At 40.8% G+C, this 21548-nt stretch overlaps 1 protein-coding gene across 2 annotated transcripts in view; it reads right to left on the reverse strand.

Annotated features, from left to right (window-relative positions):
• The window catches only part of PRR5L (proline rich 5 like), a 105871-nt gene that overhangs the window by 29150 nt on the left and 55173 nt on the right, over window positions 1-21548 (reverse strand). For both annotated transcript variants that reach the window (XM_089677341.1, XM_089677342.1), the window contains exons 5-7: window positions 15756-15813; window positions 13589-13680; window positions 694-834 (exon numbers count right to left, since the gene is read on the reverse strand). In XM_089677341.1, coding sequence (XP_089533467.1) covers window positions 694-834; window positions 13589-13680; window positions 15756-15813 — 291 coding nt within the window. The remainder of the gene's footprint in view (window positions 1-693; window positions 835-13588; window positions 13681-15755; window positions 15814-21548) is intronic.

Below are 21548 nucleotides of genomic sequence, written 5' to 3' on the forward strand. Positions count from 1 at the left end.
CAACAACCAAGCCTCATTCAAAATCAAGTAAATCCCCTTTCTTCCCCATTCTGATGCTCGGTTTGAACTTCAGCAAGTCGTCTTCACCACGTCTAGATTCCTAAATGCTTTGAGTTGCTGCCATGCGATTGGCCGATTAGCAATTGAACAGGTGTCCCTAATAAAGTGGCCGGTGAGTGTGTGTATATCACGAAGGAGGTCCTGATTCCTCTATATAGATCTGCACCGATGTGCACTGGAGTCTCAGCTATCTCTGGACTCCCTCTCCTCATTGGCTGAGACAGAAGCGGGAGCCATTGTCAATCACAGGCAGTGAGCCAATGAGAAGAGAGAGGGGGCTGGCCCGAGCTGCATCTCTGTGTGTGAATGGGTACATGTAGCAGCGAGTGCCCCCTTAGCAAGCTGCTTGCTGTGGGGGCACCTGACAGGAAGGAGGGGCCAGGAGCACCGGCGGGGGACCCAAGAAGAGGAGGATCCAGGCTGCTCTGTGCAAAAGCACTGCACACAGTAGGTAAATATACATGTTTGTTATTTTTTTTTAATTTTAAAAGATGAATGTGAAATGCTTCAAATGTTTTTTCAATATCAACATATTTAGCCCAATAATGTCAAATCTTCTTTCACGAAAAGTCACTGTGTCCTGGAATGGAGAACAGAACATGTCACCATACTATTAAGTCCCATTTCTCCTACCTGAAGGACCAGCAGCATCTGCAGGATGGGTGGTGGGATCTGGGACTGCACAAGAGGTAGAGTTTTGTCCAAGTTCACCTTTAATAAGACCAAGTCCCTGAAGCCGAGTAGAGCAATTTGACGGATAGTGAGCTCCTGGCCCTGGAAGACAAGTGCAGACATACCAGTTTTATTGCAAAAAGTGACAAGGCGCCACAAGAATTATTACTTCAGTGAACATCGGGGTGATATGGAAAATGCCAGAACCAATCAGATTACAATTTGCTGCAGTAAAAAAAAAAAAAAACACATTTCAAAGAAATCTGCATTGAGAAAAACACTGTAGTTGATATTATTTATAGCCTTCTAAGAATATTATCTGATTTGCTACATCTGTCAGCAACATTTTCTGATCCAGAATGAGAATAAAGATTAGAAAAGATTAGAAAACCACAGTGAAGGCAGAACACTTGATACTTCTTCCAGGACAGTATCCAAGAACATACTAAAGCCAATAGATCAGCATGAGATCCAGGCAACTAGCATGTTTTAAGTAGGAGAGCTCAACAATGGCAACCTACATTTTGTCAGACCATATACTTCCTTTATAAACCATCCAGCAAATGATATCAGTAAGTAAAACGCGATGTCACCCAAGCCAATGTTTTTGAGTCAGTGGGCTCGCTCAGTTTGCCAATTATTCTAGAACACTAGATTCAGTAGGCTCCTCATGGGTATTTTTGGGCCAAGTGTTCTTGGTCCAGGCAATGTTATACAGATAGGATGGCATCATGGGTTATTATAGACACATACATGGAACTGTCACTTGGCAACTATACACATTGGCCTTGGCGGCCAAGTTCTTTAACGATTAGAACCAAAATTAGGCTAGCATATACACAACTCTTGATCAGGCAACAGATGTGCATAGGTAGCTTTGACCTCTAAAGCAAATGCAGTTCAATGAACCCCTTAAAACTGGCACTGAACCCACTGAAGATAGCAATGTACACTGCATAAGATCCAAAAGAAGTCACCTCCAATTTAGGTTCAATGGGCAGGATCCTTCACCTTCATAATATTCTATCATAGTAGAGGTATTCTCAGGCTTGTTCACCCTCACTGGACTTGCAGAACAATTTGTTCCTGGGGACTGTGGCATAGTACATGACTGCTTTCAGTGTTAAAACTCTTGGGAAGGTTTGCCCATTCGTGATCCCTTGCCCATGCCAGACAATCTAGGGGACAACAGAATACACATTCTCGTCTCTTGTGGACTAACCCAACCTCTTTGCGATGAATAGTGGTTGTGCTCAATGGCCACAGTCATGTATAGGCAGAACATTACAGAAAATACATCCAGTGTTATACAGATAGGATGATATCATGGGTTATGCTAGACACATACATGGAACTGTCACTTAGCAACTATACACATTGGCCTTGGCGGCCAAGTTCTTTAACGATTAGAACCAAAATTAGGCTAGCGTATACACAACTCTTGAACAGGCAACAGATGTGCATAGGTAGCTTTGACCTCTAAAGCAAATGCAGTTCAATGAACCCCTTAAAACTGGCACTGAACCCACTGAAGATAGCAATGTACACTGCATAAGATCAAAAAGAAGTCACCTCCAATTTTGGTGGAATGGGCAGGATCTTTCACCTTCACAATATTCTATCATAGTAGAGGTATTCTCACGCTTGTTCACCCTCACTGGACCTGCAGAACAATTTGTTCCTGGGGACTGTGGCATAGTACATGACTGCTTTCAGTGTTAAAACTCTTGGGAAGGTCTGCCCATTCTTGATCCCTTGCCCATGCCAGACAATCTAGGGGACAACAGAATACACATTCTCGTCTCTTGAGGACTAACTCAACCTCTTTGCGATGAATGGTGGTTGTGCTCAATGGCCACAGTCATGTATAGGCAGAACATTACAGAAAATACATCCTGGACCTCTAAAGAAAATGTAAATGGGATGGAACCCACTGAAGATGGCAATATAATGCAGGATGCTTTGTTAATTTCATGCCCCAACAGAAGTCCGTTCCAACTTTGGTTGAATGGGTAGGATCCTTCACCTTCACAATATTCTCTCATAGAGGAGTCACTGTCAAATCTGGTCAGTCTCATTGGACTTGCAAAACACCTTTTTTTCTGGCAGCTGTGGCATAAGCTGGCCATAGATAGAAAAATGTTGAATAAAAATTTTTTTTTTCTTATCATTGGTGGGTCAAATGGATGTTCTTTGTTGACTGCAGTTAAAATTCGAATGAGCAGGATGGAACATTCCATTCTTTCCAAAATCAAATGCTGAAAGCAAACTAAAGCTTTCGTATGACAATCAAATGTTCTGAAAATTTTCCTAAGAATTTTCATTCAAAATTCTATCCATCCATCAACAGCTATAACACTTAACTGCTCATAGTTTTTAGAACTCTTGGCAAGATATTCCCATTCTTGATCCATTGCTGATGACAGGCAAAAACAAGGGGACCCCAAAAAACACATGCTTGTCTTATGAGGACTCACCCAACCTCTCTGAGATGAACGGCGGTGGTGCTCAATGGCTCTTCATCCATTATCTGGTGCACCACACCCTGAATTGCACTACTATCAGTACTGACTCCTATGTCTGATGAAGCCAGCCTTGCCAACACAGCATTTTCTGTTGATAGCCAACCCACTAGGCTGGTTCTCCCCCCAAGAACTTGCACCAGTTGGCACCCAGGCAGGACTCATGTGTGCCCCAAACAGCCTCCAGCTACATTGCCCTGTAAATAAGACATTTAACCACAATACTGCTCTTCCTCTGAGCCTATTACATCTTAGCCTACAAACATTGGAGCAATAGAGGGAGGTTGTTTAACATGCAACGTCCTAGAAATGCAATGAAAATCTGAAACTCCTGAACTGGATTAGCTGATTAAAAGTAAACCAAGGCTGGCCATACATTATACAATTTTCTTTAGAAAATTGCTTTAGATTTACCAAAAACCAGATAATATGAGGTCAAACCTAAACAACACTTTCAATTGAATCCAGTTAAGCAGTCCCTTACACTACATAGTTGAAGGTAAATCTAAAGGAAATTGGGCAGAAATTGAACAGAAAATTGCATAGTGTACAGCCACCCTAGGCTGGCCATAAATTATACAATTTTCTTGAGAATTTTGCTTTAGATTTACCAAAAACCATATGAGGTCAAACCTAAACAATACTTTCAATTATATTCAATTGGGCAGGCCCTTAAATTACATAGTTGAAGGTAAATCTAAATAAAATTGGACAGAAAATTGTATAGTGTATAGCCAGCCTTTAACCACTTCAAGTCCGGACACTTTCACCCCCTTCCTGTCCAGGACAATTTTCAGCTTTCAGCGCTATCACACTTTGAATGACAATTGCACGGTCATGCAACACTGTACCCATATTATTTTTTTTAGCATTTTTTTGAGACAGATAAAGCTTTATTTTGGTGGTATTTATTCACCACTGGGATTTTTATTTTTTTTGCTATGTAAATGAAAAAGTCCAAAAAATTTTTTTAAAAAGTGTTTTTCTTATAAAATTTTGCAAATAAATAGTATTTCATCATAAATCTTGGTCAAAATTTATTCCGTTATCTTTTTAGTAAAAAAAAAAAAAAACCCAAATTAGTTCATAACCAAAAATAATAATTTTTAAACATTTTTTTTACTTTTTTTATATTATGTTTTTTTTTACATACTGTCACCCTAGCAGTACAGTGTCACCATGGTGACACTGTACTACTTGTGGGGGGGGTGAGGAAGATTTATTTATGTATTTATTTTTTTTACACTGATTGATTTACACCCATAAAGGCTGTAAAAGCAGTTAATTTCTCCTTCTCTCTAGCTGCATTCTTGCAGCCATTGAGAACTACTGAGTGAGCTGTGATTGGTCACAGCTTGTCACATGGTACAAGGCTGTTGTGTATAGCCTTATACCATGTGACCTCTGTGATCATTCACAGATTTCACATGTAGTAAGCAATGATGTGAGAAGTGACATCTTGCTTACTACTCTGCATGTGATCACTGATTGGCCAACGAGCGATCACATGATTGGGACCTCACACACAGGTCCCATCCGACGATCGGTGTTCCACTGTGTCTCCGGAGGACACAGCGGGCACTGGATCGTGGTGCTGCGCGCTCCCAGGGAGCACGCACAGCTAGCAAATACGGGTGCCGTTTATGAATGGCAACCCGCCCCTGGAGTGCCACCGTCCTGCCGTTTATAAACAGCAGGCGGACAGCAAGTGGTTAATTTTACATTTCTACCTTCTCTATTGACTCTTAAGAATTCTGGTCCCCTTGAGGCAGCAATGTTCAGGACGGCTGCTAATCATTAATACATCCGAGAAATAATACAGCAATTTAGTGAAACCACAAAAGGAGAATTTGATGGAACGTTAATTAACAACTTCAATCTCCATACATATAGGTCTTAATAAGGTCAACTTCTACCAACTCTCCGTTATTATGTCTTCCTAACCACTGCAGCCCCATTAACCAGAACCTGTAGATGTTGTTGGGCCCATTTCCTACTCCAAATTGTTGCGGAGTGCCTTTAACCACTTGACCTCCGGAAGATTTTACCTCCTTCATGACCACTTCATATTTTTTATTTGCTATTCGGCACTGCACTACTATTACTGGCAATTGCTCGGTCACGTAACACTGTACCAAAATGAAAATTGTATCATTTTATATCACACAAATAGAGCTTTCTTTTGGTGGTGTTTAATCATCACTCTTTTATTTTTTGCGATATAAACAAAAAAATAAAGAAAATTAAAAAAAACACATTTTTCTTAGTTTCTGTTATAAAATTGTGAATAAATTTATGACAGTTCAAAAGCTTGCGGTTACAGTGATCTTCACAGTGTAAAAAAAAGAAAGAAAAATCCCTGATCAACCAGACCAGAGTAGTACAGTGTCACTATGCTACTCTGATGAAAGTATGTAAAAAAATTATAAAAATTAAAAAAAAAAAAAAGAAGAAAATTTTAAAAAATTAAATAAAACTCTAAAAAAAAAAAAAAAAAAGGTTCTCTACACACTATCACCAGTCAGTATCCCTGATCACCACCACACCAGTCATATAATGATGCTCTACTGCACTGGTGACACTCCACTGGTGTAAAACTATTTTTTTAAAAACATTTCTTTATTTTTTTAAAAATTGTGACAAAAAATTAGAGCTTCAAAAAAACATGTCATGCCTCTTACTAAATACCTGGTCTACTTTCCAAAAAGGGGTCATTTGGGGGTATTTGTACTGTCTTGACATTTTCAGGCCTCAAGAAATGAGATAGGACATCAGTACATCAGGACTGACCAATTTTCACTTCTATATCCTATAGTTTGTGGACTCCATAACTTTCCTACAGCCTAAATAATATACACTGATTGGGGTTATTTTCACCAAGGAAATGTAGCAGAATACAGTTTGGACTAAATTTATAAATACAGAATATTTGCTAAATTTTGTACCAGAAATGAAGAAAAATGCAATTTAGCAAAAAAAAAAAAAAAAAAAAAAAAAAACACCGTGGTGATTAAAAACCACCAAAAGAAAGCTCTATTTGTGTGAAAAAAAAAATTATAAAAATATAATTTGAGTACAGTGTTGCATGACCGGCCAATTGTCATTCAAAGTGCAACATCCCTAAAGGCTGAAAATTGACCTGGGCAGGAAGAGGGTGAAAGTGCTCAATGCTGAAGTGGTTAAATAAGATTTGTCCATAACACATTAAAACCCCAGACCTCCTAAAGAAATTTTTTCAGCCAGGTATTTATTTATGCAATTTATAGATTATTATTATACAGGATTTATATAGCGCCAACAGTTTTCTCAGCGCTTTACAATATAAAGGGAGACAATACAGCAACAATACAGTTCAATACAAGAGGGTTAGGAGGGCCCTGATTCTTGGAGCTTACAATCTAAGAGGGAGGGGATATAGCGCCATCAATATACGCAGCGCTTTACATATACAGTGGGGATCGAACGTTTGGGCACCCCAGCTAAAAATTTGTATTAATGTGCATAAAGAAGCCAAGGAAAGATTGAAAAATCTCCAAAAGGCATCAAATTACAGATTAGACATTCTTATAATATGTCAACAAAAGTTAGATTTTATTTCCATCATTTACACTTTCAAAATAACAGAAAACAAAAAAATGGCGTCTGCAAAAGTTTGGGCACCCTGCAGAGTTAATATCTTGTACTGCCCCCTTTGGCAAGTATCACAGCTTGTAAACGCTTTTTGTAGCCAGCCAAGAGTCTTTCAATTCTTGTTTGAGGTATCTTTGCCCATTCTTCCTTACAAAAGTCTTCCAGTTCTTTGAGATTTCTGGGCTGTCTGTCACGCACTGCTCTTTTAAGGTCTATCCATGGATTTTCAATTATGTTGAGGTCAGGATTTGTGAAGGCCATGGCAAAACCTTCAGTTTACGCCTCTTGATGTAATCCCCCGTGGATTTTGAGGTGTGTTAAGGATCATTATCCATTTGTAGAAGCCATCCTCTCTTTAACTTCAGCTTTTTCACAGATGGCATCAAGTTACCATCCAAAATTTGCTGAAATTTTATTGAATCCATTTTTCCTTCTACTCGCGAGATGTTCCCTGTGCCACCGGCTGCAACACAACCCCAAAGCATGATTGATCCAACCCCATGCTTAACAGTTGGACAGAGGTTCTTTTCATTAAATTCTGTGCTCCTTCTCCAAACGTACCTTTGCTCATTCCGGCCCAAAAATTCAATTTTAACCTCATCGGTCCACAGAACTTGTTTCTAAAATGCATCAGGCTTGTCTATATGTTCATTTGCAAAGTTCAAACGATGATTTTTGTGGTGAGGACGTAGAAGAGGTTTTCTTCTGATGACTCTTCCATGAAGACCATATTTGTACAAGTATCTCTTTATAGTGGAATAGTGTACCACAACTCCAGTGTCTGCCAGATCTTTCTGGAGGGATCGTGCAGTCAAACGTGGGTTTTGAATTGTTTTTCTCACAATCCTGCGAGCTGTTCTGTCTGATATTTTTCTTGGTCTTCCAGATCTTGCTTTAACTTCCACTGTTCCTGATGACTGCCATTTCTTAATTACATTCTGAACAGAGGATATTGACATCTGAAAACGCTTTGCTATCTTCTTATAGCCTTCTCCAGCTTTGTGAGCGTCAACTATTTTCAGTTTCAGTTTTCTAGACAACTGCTTAGAAGAACCCATGGTGCTGTTTGTTGGGGCAAGGTCAGATGAGTCTGGGCATTTAAAACCTTTGAGATTGACATCAACTGGTCTTCCCAGACGATGATTGAGAACAATCCATGACACTGGCAGGTCTCAGCTTGGCAAAGGGGGCAGTGCATGCTATAAATTCTGCAGGGTGCCCAAACTTTTGCAGACGCCATTTTTTGTTTTCCATTATTTTGAAAGTGTAAATGATGGAAATAAAATCTAACTTTTGTTGACATATTATAAGAATGTCTAATCTGTAATTTGATGCCTTTTGGAGATTTTTAAATCTTTCCTTGGCTTCTTTATGCACATTAATACAAATTTTTAGCTGGGGTGCCCAAACTTTTGATCCCCACTGTATATATATTTATTTATTTCAGGTACTTATATAGCGCCATCAATTTATGCAGTGCTTTACATACATATTGTACATTCACATCAGTCCCTAACCCTCAAGGGGTGTACAATCTAAGGTCCCTAACTCACATTCATACATATACATATTAGGGACAATTTAGACAGGAGCCAATTAACCTACCAGCATGTCTTTGGAGTGTGGGAGGAAACTGGAGTACCTGGAGGAAACCCACGCAGGCACAGGGAGAACATGCAAACTCCAGGCAGGTGGTGCTGTGGTTGAGATTTGAACCAACGACCCTAGTACTGCCAGGTGGAAGTGCTAACCATTTAGCCACTGTGCAATATTGTACATTCACATCCGTCCCTGACCTTCAAGGGGTGTGCAGGGGCAGACTGACATCTCATGGGGCACCCGGGCAATAGGGCATCATGGGGCCCCTGTGTCCTTGCCCAAACTAAAAAAAGCCTATGAAAAAGGTACCAGGAGCATCTCGTGGGGCCCCCTACTGACCCCGGGCCCTCAGGCAGTGCCCGAGTTTCCAAATGGTCAGTCCGCTCCTGGGGGTGTACAATCTAAAGTCCCCAATTCACATTCATACATACACATACTAGGGACAATTTAGAAAGGAGCCAATTAACCTACCAGCATGTCTTTGGATTGTTGGAGTAAACCAGTGCACCAGGAGGAAACCCACACAGGCACAGGGAGATCATGCAAACTCCAGGCAGGTGGTGCCATGCTTGGGATTCGAACCGACGACCCTGGTACTGTCAGGCGGAAGCGCTAACCACTTAGCCACTGCACTGGTATTGGCCATTTATCCCAACTAGTCCTTTATAGTTCCTGTACTACGGACAATGAGGCATCAGGAGAAGATAAAATCAAGGTCTCATCAGAACACAGCTATAACAGCGGAATAATCCATAGAAGCACTATTGGTTCTTTGGGCTCAGCTGCTCTGCAGTAATTGAAAAAAATAAAAAAAGGGAGATATAGTTCAATGTTCTCAACAATGGCCAACCGTAGCTCTATGTTCTTGTGACATGTAGCCGATTGATACAAGTGGAACAATCAAAAACTGTTTAACAAGAAACAACAGAAACATAGAATGAGCCTTTGTTTGAGTTCAGAGCGTCTCACAATGGACATCTGCTGGAGCATCCTTGTAAAATGTAACAATCCAGAAGACATTGTATTCAGCAACGCAAGAAAATGACTGCCAAGCAGCTGAGCCAGCACAGCTCTGTGATAGCGCATCTATTCCGGAGTTCCATGCTATATATACACAACGGTGCTAGAACCGTGTTACTATGAGACCTTGATTTTATCTTTATATTTCCTGGCTGCAATTGTTGCATTCAGTGGTTTGGGGGTTTAATGCGCCATTGGAGGAATTTATCTTACTTAAAGGGACCAGTTACAGTTGCAGATTAAGGCTCCATGTACACGGGACACTTCTGAACGATGGAAACTGACTGCTGGAAAACGTAGGTTAAAAAACGTCTGTTTAGCCACGTTTGCATACCACGTTTATGCGCATTCATGATTATGTGCGTTTTTTTAACCATTAGACGCCCGGCCTATGGCCAAATGGCGTCCGCAAAAATGCATTACCTTTCCGGGAGGCCACCATATGGCGTCCTCCCGCACATGCGCAGATTGCACTCCTGCAGAGCGGCGCAGTGGCGCGATCTGTCACATGTCGTGTACCTCGGACTCGGCCGATGACAGATCTGAGTACCGTCCCCCGTTGCTGGTATCATGTGACCTGCTGTGACCAATCACAGCAGGTCACATGACAGCTGTATACAATGGATGGCTTCATTCATGCCATCCATTGTATACTAGTGTCTAGCTGTGAATGGCCAAATCACAGCTAAGCACAAAAAAAAAAAAAAAAAAGACCATGAATGAATCGATGTCATTCAGGTAAATGCTTGCTTATAGCAAAGTCATTCTTTGCTATAAGCAAATTGTGTAAAAAAAAAAAAAAAAAAATACTGATCACTTCCCCAAAGTAGTACAATGTTACTATGGTAACATTGTACTACTTTGGACATAGTGAAATATGAAAAACAAATCTTAAAAAAAAGAAAAAAAATTTAATAAAAAATTTAAAATAAAAAAAAAAATTTAAAAAAAATTAAAAAATATATATATATTTTTTTTCACACTGTCACCAGTCAGTGTCCCTGATCACCGCCATGCCAGTTATATGATGATGCTGTACTGCACTGGTGACAGTATGTAAAAAAAAATAGTGAAAATAATTTTTTTTATTTTTTCATTTTTCGAAAAATTATGACAAAAAAAATACAACTTCAAAAAACTCGCCATTCCTCTTATGAAGTACGTCAGACTGTCTACTTTACAAAAAAGGGTCATTTGGGGGATATCTGTACTGTCCTGACATTTGGGGGATATCTGTACTGTTCTGACATTTGGGGGATATCTGTACTGTTCTGACATTCTTGGACCTCAAGAAATTAGATTGGCCGTCAGTACTTCAGGATTGATCAATATTCAGATCTATACCATAGTTTGTGAACTCTATAACTTTCCTACAAACTAAATAATACATCCTAATTTGGGTTATTTTCACCAAAGACATGTAGCAGAATACATCTCGGCCTAAAGTTATGAAGAACAATTATTTATTTGCAAACTTTTATAACAGAAACAAAGAAGGTGGTTTTTTTTTTTCAAAATTTTCGGTCTTTTTAGTTAATTTAGCAAAAAATAAAAACCCCAGCGATGATTAAATACCACCAAAAGAAAGCTCTAGTTGTGTGAAGAAAATGATAAAATTTTAGTGTGGGTACAATGTTGTATGACCGCACAATTGTAATTCAAAGTGTGAGAGCGCTGAAACCTGAAAAATGGCCTGGGCAGGAAGGTGTAAAATTGCCCGGTATTGAAACGGTTAAAGATAAGCACAGGAGAACCTCCCAAATGCCCAGAATGCACTGAAAAGTGGTAAATTATTAACTATGTCAGACTGTTTTAGAGCAATACAGAGAGTAGAAGCAGAGACAGCACTAGGTGTTGAGATTAGCTTAGGTGTGAGTTGCTCATTAACATTTCTTTTGTTCCCAAAAAGGGTGGGAGAGGTCTGAGGTGTGAATTGGTCATTTCAATGTGTAACAAGCTTGGTAGGAACATCCTGTGTTCAGTGTTTTGTCCATCTGAGTACCTTGAAAACACTTTGCATGCATTTTTCATGATGAATAAATGCTCTGGACAGAATTGGGAACTGGAAGAGTTGAAAAAAAAATTCAAATGCAAATGCTTATAAATGTGATTTGCTGCGTTTAGCCACGATTACAAGCGTTTTGCATTTGAAATGCTGATAAAATCTACTGCTGAACTCAAGTTTTCTGCGTTCAAAAAAACGACTGTAAACTCAACTGCCTGTAAACGACTGTAAACGATGTGTACACGGACACATAGGAAAACATTAGGGAGAGTTCAGGGACTGCTGAAAAAAACGCTGAACAGCTACTAAACGTGAGTTTATCAGATGCAGTGTACATGAGTCCTTCCACATTAATTGCAATGTATTAAGGCTCATGTACACTGCAGCTGATAAAATGACATTCAGGAGTTGTTCAGCGTTTTTTTTCAGCAGCCCCTGAACTCTCCCTAATGTTTTCCTATGTGTCCGTGTACACACCATCGTTTACAGTCGTTTACAGGCAGTTGAGTTTACAGTCGTTTTTTTGAACGCAGAAAACTTGCATTCAGGAGATTTTATCAGCATTTCAAACGCACAATTTCCAGCAGTCAGTTTCCATTGTTCAGAAGTGTCCTGTGTACATGAGGGCCTTAAAATGCATGTGTTCTACTTTCCCATATTAAAAATTGTGTCTTTTTTTCCCCATCTATGCACAGAAGCAGTGGATGGCATTTTGAAACATCCACGTCCAGTTTTTTCCAGTATTTTAGTCACTAAAAATTTTAGTCACTAAAATACTGGGGAAAAAAATGTGTGTTGGGAGGCCCATACAAGCTAATAGCAATGCAACAAAATGCATTTTAATGTGATATTTTAATGCTAATAGTATAGTTTTTTTTTTGTTATGGGATTATAACTTTTGTATGTTATTTTTTATGATCTTAATAAAGAATTTTATCATGCATATTTGGTTTTATAGAACAATTTTGCTTTTTTGTATTTAGTGTTTTATGTTTTACCAATGGAAATGTCTGAATACCTGAACAGGATCAACATTTCTTGGCCTAAAAAATCATAATAAAATGTGAAAAACTCAAGTGCTTACTATGGTGAATACAAAATATATATATACATATATATACACACACACACACACACACACACATATATACACATAGTTTGCTCCGCGCTGTACATTATAATGGGAGACAGAACAAGAGACAGCACAGTAACAATACAATACACGAGGGGTTCGAGGGCCCTGCTCCTTGGAACTTACAATCTAGGAGGGAGGGGATAGTGGTACAGGAGGAATAGCTGTGGGGGATGGAGTAGTAGGAAGAGTGGAGCAGATTGTCAATTAGGTGAGGGCGGGGTAGGCTTCCCTGAAGAGATGGGTTTTTAGGGTGCGCCTAAAAGGTGAGGAGGGTAGGTGACAGTCTGATGGATTGGGGTAGTGAGTTCCAGAGGATGGGGGAAGCCCTGGAGAAGTCCTGGAGATGGGCATGGGAGGTGGAGACCAGGGAACTAGAGAGAAGGAGGTCTTGTGAGGAGCAGAGAGTGCGTTTTGGGTGGTATTTGGATATCAGGTCGGTGATGTAGTTTGGGGCAGTGTTATGAACAGCTTTGTATGTCAATGTTAGTAATTTGAATTTTACGTTGGGCAATCGGAAGCCAGTGGAGGGATTGGCAGAGGGGGGTGGCAGATACGGAACGGTTAGTAAGGTGGATGAGTCTGGCTGCAGAGTTCAGGATAGACTGAAATGTCACAGAACTCCAGTGCAGAACATCCTCCACCATATATCTGCTCACCTCCAGCAGTGTGACCTCACATTATACAATGTTTTGGTCTGACTGCAGTTTTGGTCCCAACTGTGTGGACTCTGAAGATCAAATAGCTGAATAATAGCTCCAAAGGATGCTCCCTCCACATAACCGCCTCAGGCTCAGCCGTGTTCCTCATTAAACAACAACTCACTTTACTCTTTAAAACTTTTATTGCACATTAAAACATAAGAAATGCACTCACGTTCCATAGGTTTGTCTCTGCACCACATCCCAATTATTTAAATTATGTAAAATTTAAAAAAATTAAAAATACCTGAACAGGATAAAATATCGCTTGCAGTGTTGGTAGGATTTCCATGAAGAAGTGGTCCCATAACTCCGCTAATATCATGACCCGGTTTTCACCTAGGAAGGAATATATAGGAGGCTTTGTTTAGGTGAAAGACCTTCACTTGTACAGGAATTTACAACTAATATCTGATTAGGATTGTCATCATTGGTGTTATATATTTAATGCTTCCAAAGGCTTTGAACATGTCTTTTTTTTTCGAACATTTGACTGCCCTTGGGTTAGGAAGCTGTAAGGTTGTCCCATGCTGCAGTTTTAATGATGAACTTGAATTTATTTTACTGTAATGCCAAATTTCTGCTGCTTCCATGGGCATTGTGCCTATCAATTTCTTCCTTGCATTTTGGTGTACAAGAAACCTTTTGGGCATTTCAAGGGGTAAAAAATTGCCCCCAAAATTCATTGTTTGCAACCAGTAGAGATAAGCCCTAAGGACCAGTGTTGCAAACCTTTTTTCAATTCAAGCAGGTTTTACATCTCCATACGAGTCTAGGGGAAAGCAAAGATTAAATGCAGGTCAGAAGGTGGTCAATTGCAGGTCAAATACACCTGTCAATGGATTCTGAATGATACTAGAAGCATCTCAAATGGATGTCACCAAAACAAAACCAAAGCCTGTCAACACAAGCTTCTATTATACCACCTATCGGTCTGGATATTGCCATTTTAGACTGAAGTAACTTTATACAAAAAGGTACTGATAAGGTTTGGTATTACTTCTAGATAGCCAGGGGGTGCTAGTTGCTAATTTTTAGATAGGCTGAGCAGCAGCCCTGGGAAATAGCCAGCAGTGTCACATTTGGGTCAGGGCCGAGAGGCTCTGCAGGTCAGTTATCTGATACATCTCCCACTCTAGAATCTTGGAGAAGATTCTAGAAGCAGTGGGTGGGGATGAGGAGGGGCTTACCTGCACACTTAGAGGACTCTGGCCAATTCCCCAAGCAGGAGGCTTGGCATGAGGCCAGAGTGGCCTTTAAGTGTGATTGAGCCTGCTCAAGGGCAGGAGAGTTCGGGAGGAAAATGTGAGAGCAGGAGGCGAGTGTGGAGCCTGGGATGAGGCCCAGTGGGAAGGGGTATGCCTCCAGGTGGGATCTGGACAGGAGGAAAACTGAACCTCACCAGCCCCCTGAGAGAGGACCAAAGGAAGGAGCCAGCCCAGCAGAAGGCCTGAAGACAGCTACCAACCGACAGCTTGCAGGAGAGGAACAGTGTGTACTTCTACACCCCCTGGACCAGAGAAAAGGGAGAGGGCATCTGGGTGGGAAACTTGACTAGCTCCAGCTGGACAGTGCTCTTAAGGTGGCAGATACAGGATCACTTTGTCCAGGGAAAGCCCTCAGATTGCTGGATAAAGAAGGACTATCTGGGGTTTGGGGTGGTACACCAGGAGAGGCATTAGATCTCTCCTTGAAGATTTCTGCTGCGTAAAGACTTGTATATAGTTGCCAGGAAGTTGTCCTCAGTTTACAGTTCCTTGGGCAACCCATGCATCCCTCAACTCCATCCAAGTTATTTACGCCTAATAAAATCCAAAAAAAAAAAAAGTTAAAAGGACTGTTCACAGTCTGTGAAAAATGTATGTTGGCTGGCTGTGCAGGACAATAGGGGGACCCAAATCTTCAGTGACTCCTAAGGGGGTAGTGCTACACTGAAAAGAAAGTCAACTGTGTAGTAAACTATCCTTTCCACATCAATCTACTTGTACTTTCTAATAAATGACAATGCATCATAAACGTACATCACATCAGCTCATGAGGGTCTTGGCACTTGCATCGTCCAACATCCATAGAAGGCTACAGAATATTTATGGAGATGACACCATGGAGAATAGTCACCAATGACAAGGCATTGATCTGGTCTATGGTGTCACTGCTGGAAACATTCTGCAGCCTCCTGTGGATGTCGGACACCCTGCACCCCTCCTTTGTCAAGAACTCAGTGATGGCAAGTTGCTTCTGCTTGAAATCCATTATATATTTGTAATGAAGAAGAAGAGTTACTATAGAGGAAAAGCTACTCTACCAACATGTGGAACTTGAACGACCCACGTAAGGTAATAACGTTTTGGTACAGTCCTCGCATTTTAGGTTTCCTTTCACACATAGCTCAGCACACTTTTGTTACGTCTCACCTTCATACAGCTTGACTTTCTCCTCCATGAAGGCCAGACCCTTAGAGAGCAGCTGATTCTGTAGACACAACAGACAGTTTGTCATTCATAACAGAGTCCAGTGTATACAGTACATTTATACAGCAAGGACAAGCTACACAAACTTCAAAAAAAGGGGCCACTTGGTGGGCATTTCTAATACCTGCTAAGTGCCACCAACCTTTGGTCCAACCGTGCGTACTGAGAACGAGGGCCAAGTACACATTATTTCTGTAGTGGAGTTGAACTTCATTGGGACACATTGCATTGGCCATCACCATTTCCATGCCAGTAGAAGGTTTCAAGCCTCAATGGAGTGTTAGACAGGCATGGGCACAGATACTCTACCTCTACATCAAGCATTCAAAGAAATGGCCTTACAAATGTTTAAAATGATTGTCTATCACCTGATGCTACTTCACTGGGTATATGTAAGGGTTCACAGAGATGAAGCAAATCATCCCTCCTCTACATACCCTCAAAAACCATAATTTACACAGCATTTCTGAGCTTCAGAAAGCAAAGGGATGGGAGCCGATGTCATACCTCACAGCACAGAGCAGGAAGTGAAGTGTAATCTGAGACCTGAGTGAAGAGAATGGACACCCCCCCCCCTCTACACAGTCCCATAGGGAAACCTGCACAGTTGAGGCTGTCAATAACCCGCTGTGTTGCGGGAAGGGGGGGGCTGAATGGGCTGCCAACACAATACAACAAATGAAAAGGTGTACATAACCCTTTTTAAAAATGCAGCATGGTACAGTCAGGTCCATAAATATTGGGACATCAACACAATTCTAACATTTTTGGCTCTATACACCACCAAAATGGATTTGAAATTAAACGAACAAGATGTACTTTAACTGCAGACTGTCAGCTTTAATTTGAGGGTATTTACATCCAAATCAGGTGAACGGTGTAGGAATTACAACAGTTTGCATATGTGCCTCCCACTTGTTAAGGGACCAAAAGTAATGGGACAGAATAATAATCATAAATCAAACTTTCACTTTTTAATACTTGCTTGCAAATCTTTTGCAGTCAATTACAGCCTGAAGTCTGGAACACATAGACATCACCAGACGCTGGGTTTCATCCCTGGTGATGCTCTGCCAGGCCTCTACTGCAACTGTCTTCAGTTCCTGCTTGTTCTTGGGGCATTTTCCCTTCAGTTTTGTCTTCAGCAAGTGAAATGCATGCTCAATCGGATTCAGGTCAGGTGATTGACTTGGCCATTGCATAACATTCCACTTATTTCCCTTAAAAACCTCTTTGGTTGCTTTTGCAGTATGCTTTGGGTCATTGTCCATCTGCACTGTGAAGCGGCGTCCAATGAGTTCTGAAGCATTTGGCTGAATATGAGCAGATAATATTCCCGAAACACTTCAGAATTCATCCTGCTGCTTTTGTCAGCAGTCACATCATCAATAAATACAAGAGAACCTGTTCCATTGGCAGCCATACATGCCCACGTCATGACACTACCACCACCATGCTTCACTGATGAGGTGGTATGCTTAGGATCATGAGCAGTTCCTTTCCTTCTCCATACTCTTCTCTTCCCATCACTCTGGTACAAGTTGATCTTGGTCTCATCTGTCCATAGGATGTTGTTCCAGAACTGTGAAGGCTTTTTTAGATGTCGTTTGGTAAACTCTAATCTGGCCTTCCTGTTTTTGAGGCTCACCAATGGTTTCCATCTTGTGGTGAACCCTCTGTATTCACTCTGGTGAAGTCTTCTGTTGATTGTTGACTTTGACACACATACACCTACCTCCTGGAGAGTGTTCTTGATCTGGCCAACTGTTGTGAAGGGTGTTTTCTTCACCAGGGAAAGAATTCTTCGCTCATCCACCACAGTTGTTTTCCGTGGTCTTCCAGGTCTTTTGGGGTTGCTGAGCTCACCGGTGCGTTCCTTCTTTTTAAGAATGTTCCAAACAGTTGTTTTGGCCACGCCTAATGTTTTTGCTATCTCTCTGATGGGTTTGTTTTGTTTTTTCAGCCTAATGATGGCTTGCTTCACTGATAGTGACAGCTCTTTGGATCTCATCTTGAGAGTTGACAGGAACAGATTCCAAATGCAAATAGCACCCTTGAAATGAACTCTGGACCTTTTATCTGCTCATTGTAATTGGGATAATGAGGGAATAACACACACCTGGCCATGGAACAGCTGAGAAGCCAACTGTCCCATTACTTTTGGTCCCTTAACAAGTGGGAGGCACATATGCAAACTGTTGTAATTCCTACACCGTTCACCTGATTTGGATGTAAATACCCTCAAATTAAAGCTGACAGTCTGCAGTTAAAGCACATCTTGTTCGTTTCATTTCAAATCCATTGTGGTGGTGTATAGAGCCAAAAATGTTAGAATTGTGTCAATGTCCCAATATTTATGGACCTGACTGTATGTGCATTGTGACGTGCTGTGGTGTGTTGGGCTGTACTGCATAATGCATTGGGGTGCCATTCACAGTACATGGCACCGCACATAGGTGTGTTGCATTTCCGCTGGCATTGCCACACCAGCTAAGTGTGAATTGGCCCAACCTGTAATAAGGCACAGTTGAGACTGCTTGAAAATGAATGTCACGGTAAAAAAAAAACAAAAAAACATGCCGCCCCTCAATCAGTTGTCTTGTAAAAGTGATCCAGGCAGCTTTATAGCCACCTGATCACTTTTACAGCACTGTGAAGAACTGCCCTCCTCTTGCTGCACCTGCAGCAAGAGGAGGGCGACTCTCCCTTTCCTCTGAGGAACCCAGGACCACAGTAAGCTGGCAGAATAGCTTCACACAGACAAAAACATTTTATCCGTTCCCCGATCTCCTCTGTGACTAGTGAACCCGGAAGTGACAGAGATTTCACCACTTCCAGTTTCAGAGCGGTCTTTCCCTGGCTGTTATAGCCAGGGAAGCAGCTAGCCAACCACAATCTGTGCTGTGCTAGAGGAGACACTGGGGAATCATAGACCCCTGATATCTCCATAAAGAGGACCTCTCACAGGGGGCTTGTTATCCCCCTTGTGAGAGCAATAAAGTTATATGAAAAAAAAATAAAAAAGGTTATAAAAAAAAAAAAAGCACTTCTGTCCTCCTGGTCCATAAATGCAAATGTACAAATAGGTCCAATATGCATATATAAACAGCGATTGCACCATATATGAGGTATGTTTGCAAATATTGGATTGAGAGCAATAATTCTAGGGCCGTAATGCATGATCAGCTCTAAATCGGTAACCTGTACAGACTTTTAAAATGTCACCTATGGACAATTTTAGTCACTGTAGTTTGTAAATAAATACATTTTATTTTAAATCTTGACATGTTTGGTATCTATTTACTCAATGCTACACAAGCTTTATGTTTTATATTTTATCAAAAACTGGGTATGCTATTGTGTGCACAAAAATTCATTGTAGCATATATTTTCTTGAAAATTAGCATTTAATAAATGGCTGTGCAAATATCTTGTGACATAAAAAAAATTGCAACAGCCACCATTTTATTGTCCAGGGACTCTGCTTTCAGAAAAAAAAAAAAAAAGTTTTCAGGCTGTAAAAAAAAAAAAAAAAAATGCAGATTTTAACCCCTAGATGGTGAGCGCACACAAATATGCGACCTCTCAGCGCCTGTGCCTTGACGCCAAGCGGCCGCATATTTGCGTACCAATTGAAAATACATATGTGCTGAGAGCGCGCGCCCTGCATTCTCCCAGCACATATGTCCATGACTCACGGAAAGGTCCCAATCTCCCCTTTGCGATTGGGACCTTTTCCAATCATGTGACAGCGAATCATGGCGGTCACATGACCCCAAAACCCCGCCCCGCCTCCCAGCTTCTGAAACCTTTTAAAGGGCCAGGAGGCACTGGTGCAAAGGGGTTAACATGTACATGAAAAATGTCAATATTACCCCAGATAGTAGTTGGTTGAAAACATAAATACGTCTCGAATTGTAACAAACATGTACTGTTGTGTTCAAAATAATAGCAGTGTGTTGAAAAAAGTGAATAAATCTCAAAATTCTTCTAATAGCTTTTATTTCCATCCACACAAATGCATTGGGAACACGACACGTTCTATTCCAAATCAAAACATGAAGTAAAATAGATCAAATTTGTGTTGTTGCTCTAAAACAAATTTAAAAAAAGTGAATATTAGACGGTTCAAAAAAATCACAGTGTTTGTATTCTTCTTTACAAACTCAAACATTCACTATATAAACTGAAAAATGTTTGAAGATTTTGCTTTCCTTTGAATCACTTAATGAATATTTGGTTGTAGTCGCACTGTTTCTGAGAACTGCTGTACATCTGTGTTGTATGGAGTCACCCAACGTCTGGCCACTGTGATCAGGTATTCCAGCCCAGGATGATTGGACTACATTCCACAGTTCTTCTCTATTTCTTGGTTTTGCCTCAGAAACTGCATTTTTGATGTCACCCCACAAGTTTTCTATTGGATTAAGATCCGGGGATTGGGCTGGCCACTCCATAACGTCAATCTTGTTGGTCTGGAACCAAGATGTTGCACGTTTACTGGTGTGTTTGGGGTGGTTGTCTTGTTGGAACACCCATTTCAAGGGCATTTCCTCTTCAGCATAAGGCAGCATGACCTCTTCAAGTATTCTGATGTATTCAAACTGATCCATGATCCCTGGTATGCGATAAATAGGCCCAACACCGTAGTATGAGACACATCCCCATATCATGATGATTGCGCCACCATGCTTCACTGTCTTCACAGTGTACTGTGGCTTGAATTCAGTGTTTGGGGGTCGTCTGACAAACTGTCCCCGGCCACTAGACCCAAAAAGAACAATCTTACTTTCATCAGTCCACAAAATGTTGCGCCATTTCTCTTTAGGCCAGTCAATGTGCTCTTTGGCAAATTGTAACCTCTTCAGCACATGTCTTTTTCCAACAGTGGGACTTTGCGGGGGCTTCTTGCAGATAGCTTGGCTTCACATAGGCGTCTTCTAATTGTAACAGTCCTCACAGGGAACGTCACACCTTCTTTCATCTTCCTGGAGCTGATTGTTGGCTGAGTCCTTGCCATTTTGGCTATTCTTCTATCCATACGAATGGTAGTTTTTCGCTTTCTTACACGTCTTTCAGGTTTTGGTTGCCATTTTAAAGTATTTGCGATCATTTTAGCTGAGCAGCCGATCATTTTCTGCACTTCTTTATATGTTTTCCCCTCTCCAATCAACTTTTTAATCAAGGTACGCTGTTCTTCTGAGCAATGTCTGGAACGACCCATTTTCCTCAGAATTTCAGAGAGAAATGCACTGTAACCAGTATGTACAACATTTGCTGCCTTCCTTCCTTAAATAAGGGCAATAATTGCCACCTGTTTTTCAAAGAATGAATGACCTCACTAATAGAACTCCACACTGCTATTATTTTGAACATGCCCCTTTCAATGAGTGATTCAATTACACAGAATCAGCAGCATGCATGTCATGACTGTCGGGTCTGTTGGATTTCTATTACTCTACTACACCTGCTAGGAAATTATTTGCCATGTAGAAATATCATTTCTACCAAAAACAGTGATTGATCCGGTTAGTGATGTCTGACTGCTATTATTGTGAACACAACTGTATATAAGCATCACCAAAAGAAACATTTTAAAAATAGCAAAAAATTGCTTCCAAAACAACAACAAAAAAAAAACCCCAAACCGCTGAGCGAACATCATTATTTACAGCACACCGTACAAGTTATGAAACGCACAGGGGACAGAATGCAGCCTTGGAAGAGACACGTACA

Source organism: Staurois parvus, unplaced genomic scaffold (genome assembly GCF_062004578.1).
Source record: "Staurois parvus isolate SC_StPar_1 unplaced genomic scaffold, SC_StPar_1.0 ptg000184l, whole genome shotgun sequence".
Taxonomy (NCBI): domain Eukaryota; kingdom Metazoa; phylum Chordata; class Amphibia; order Anura; family Ranidae; genus Staurois; species Staurois parvus.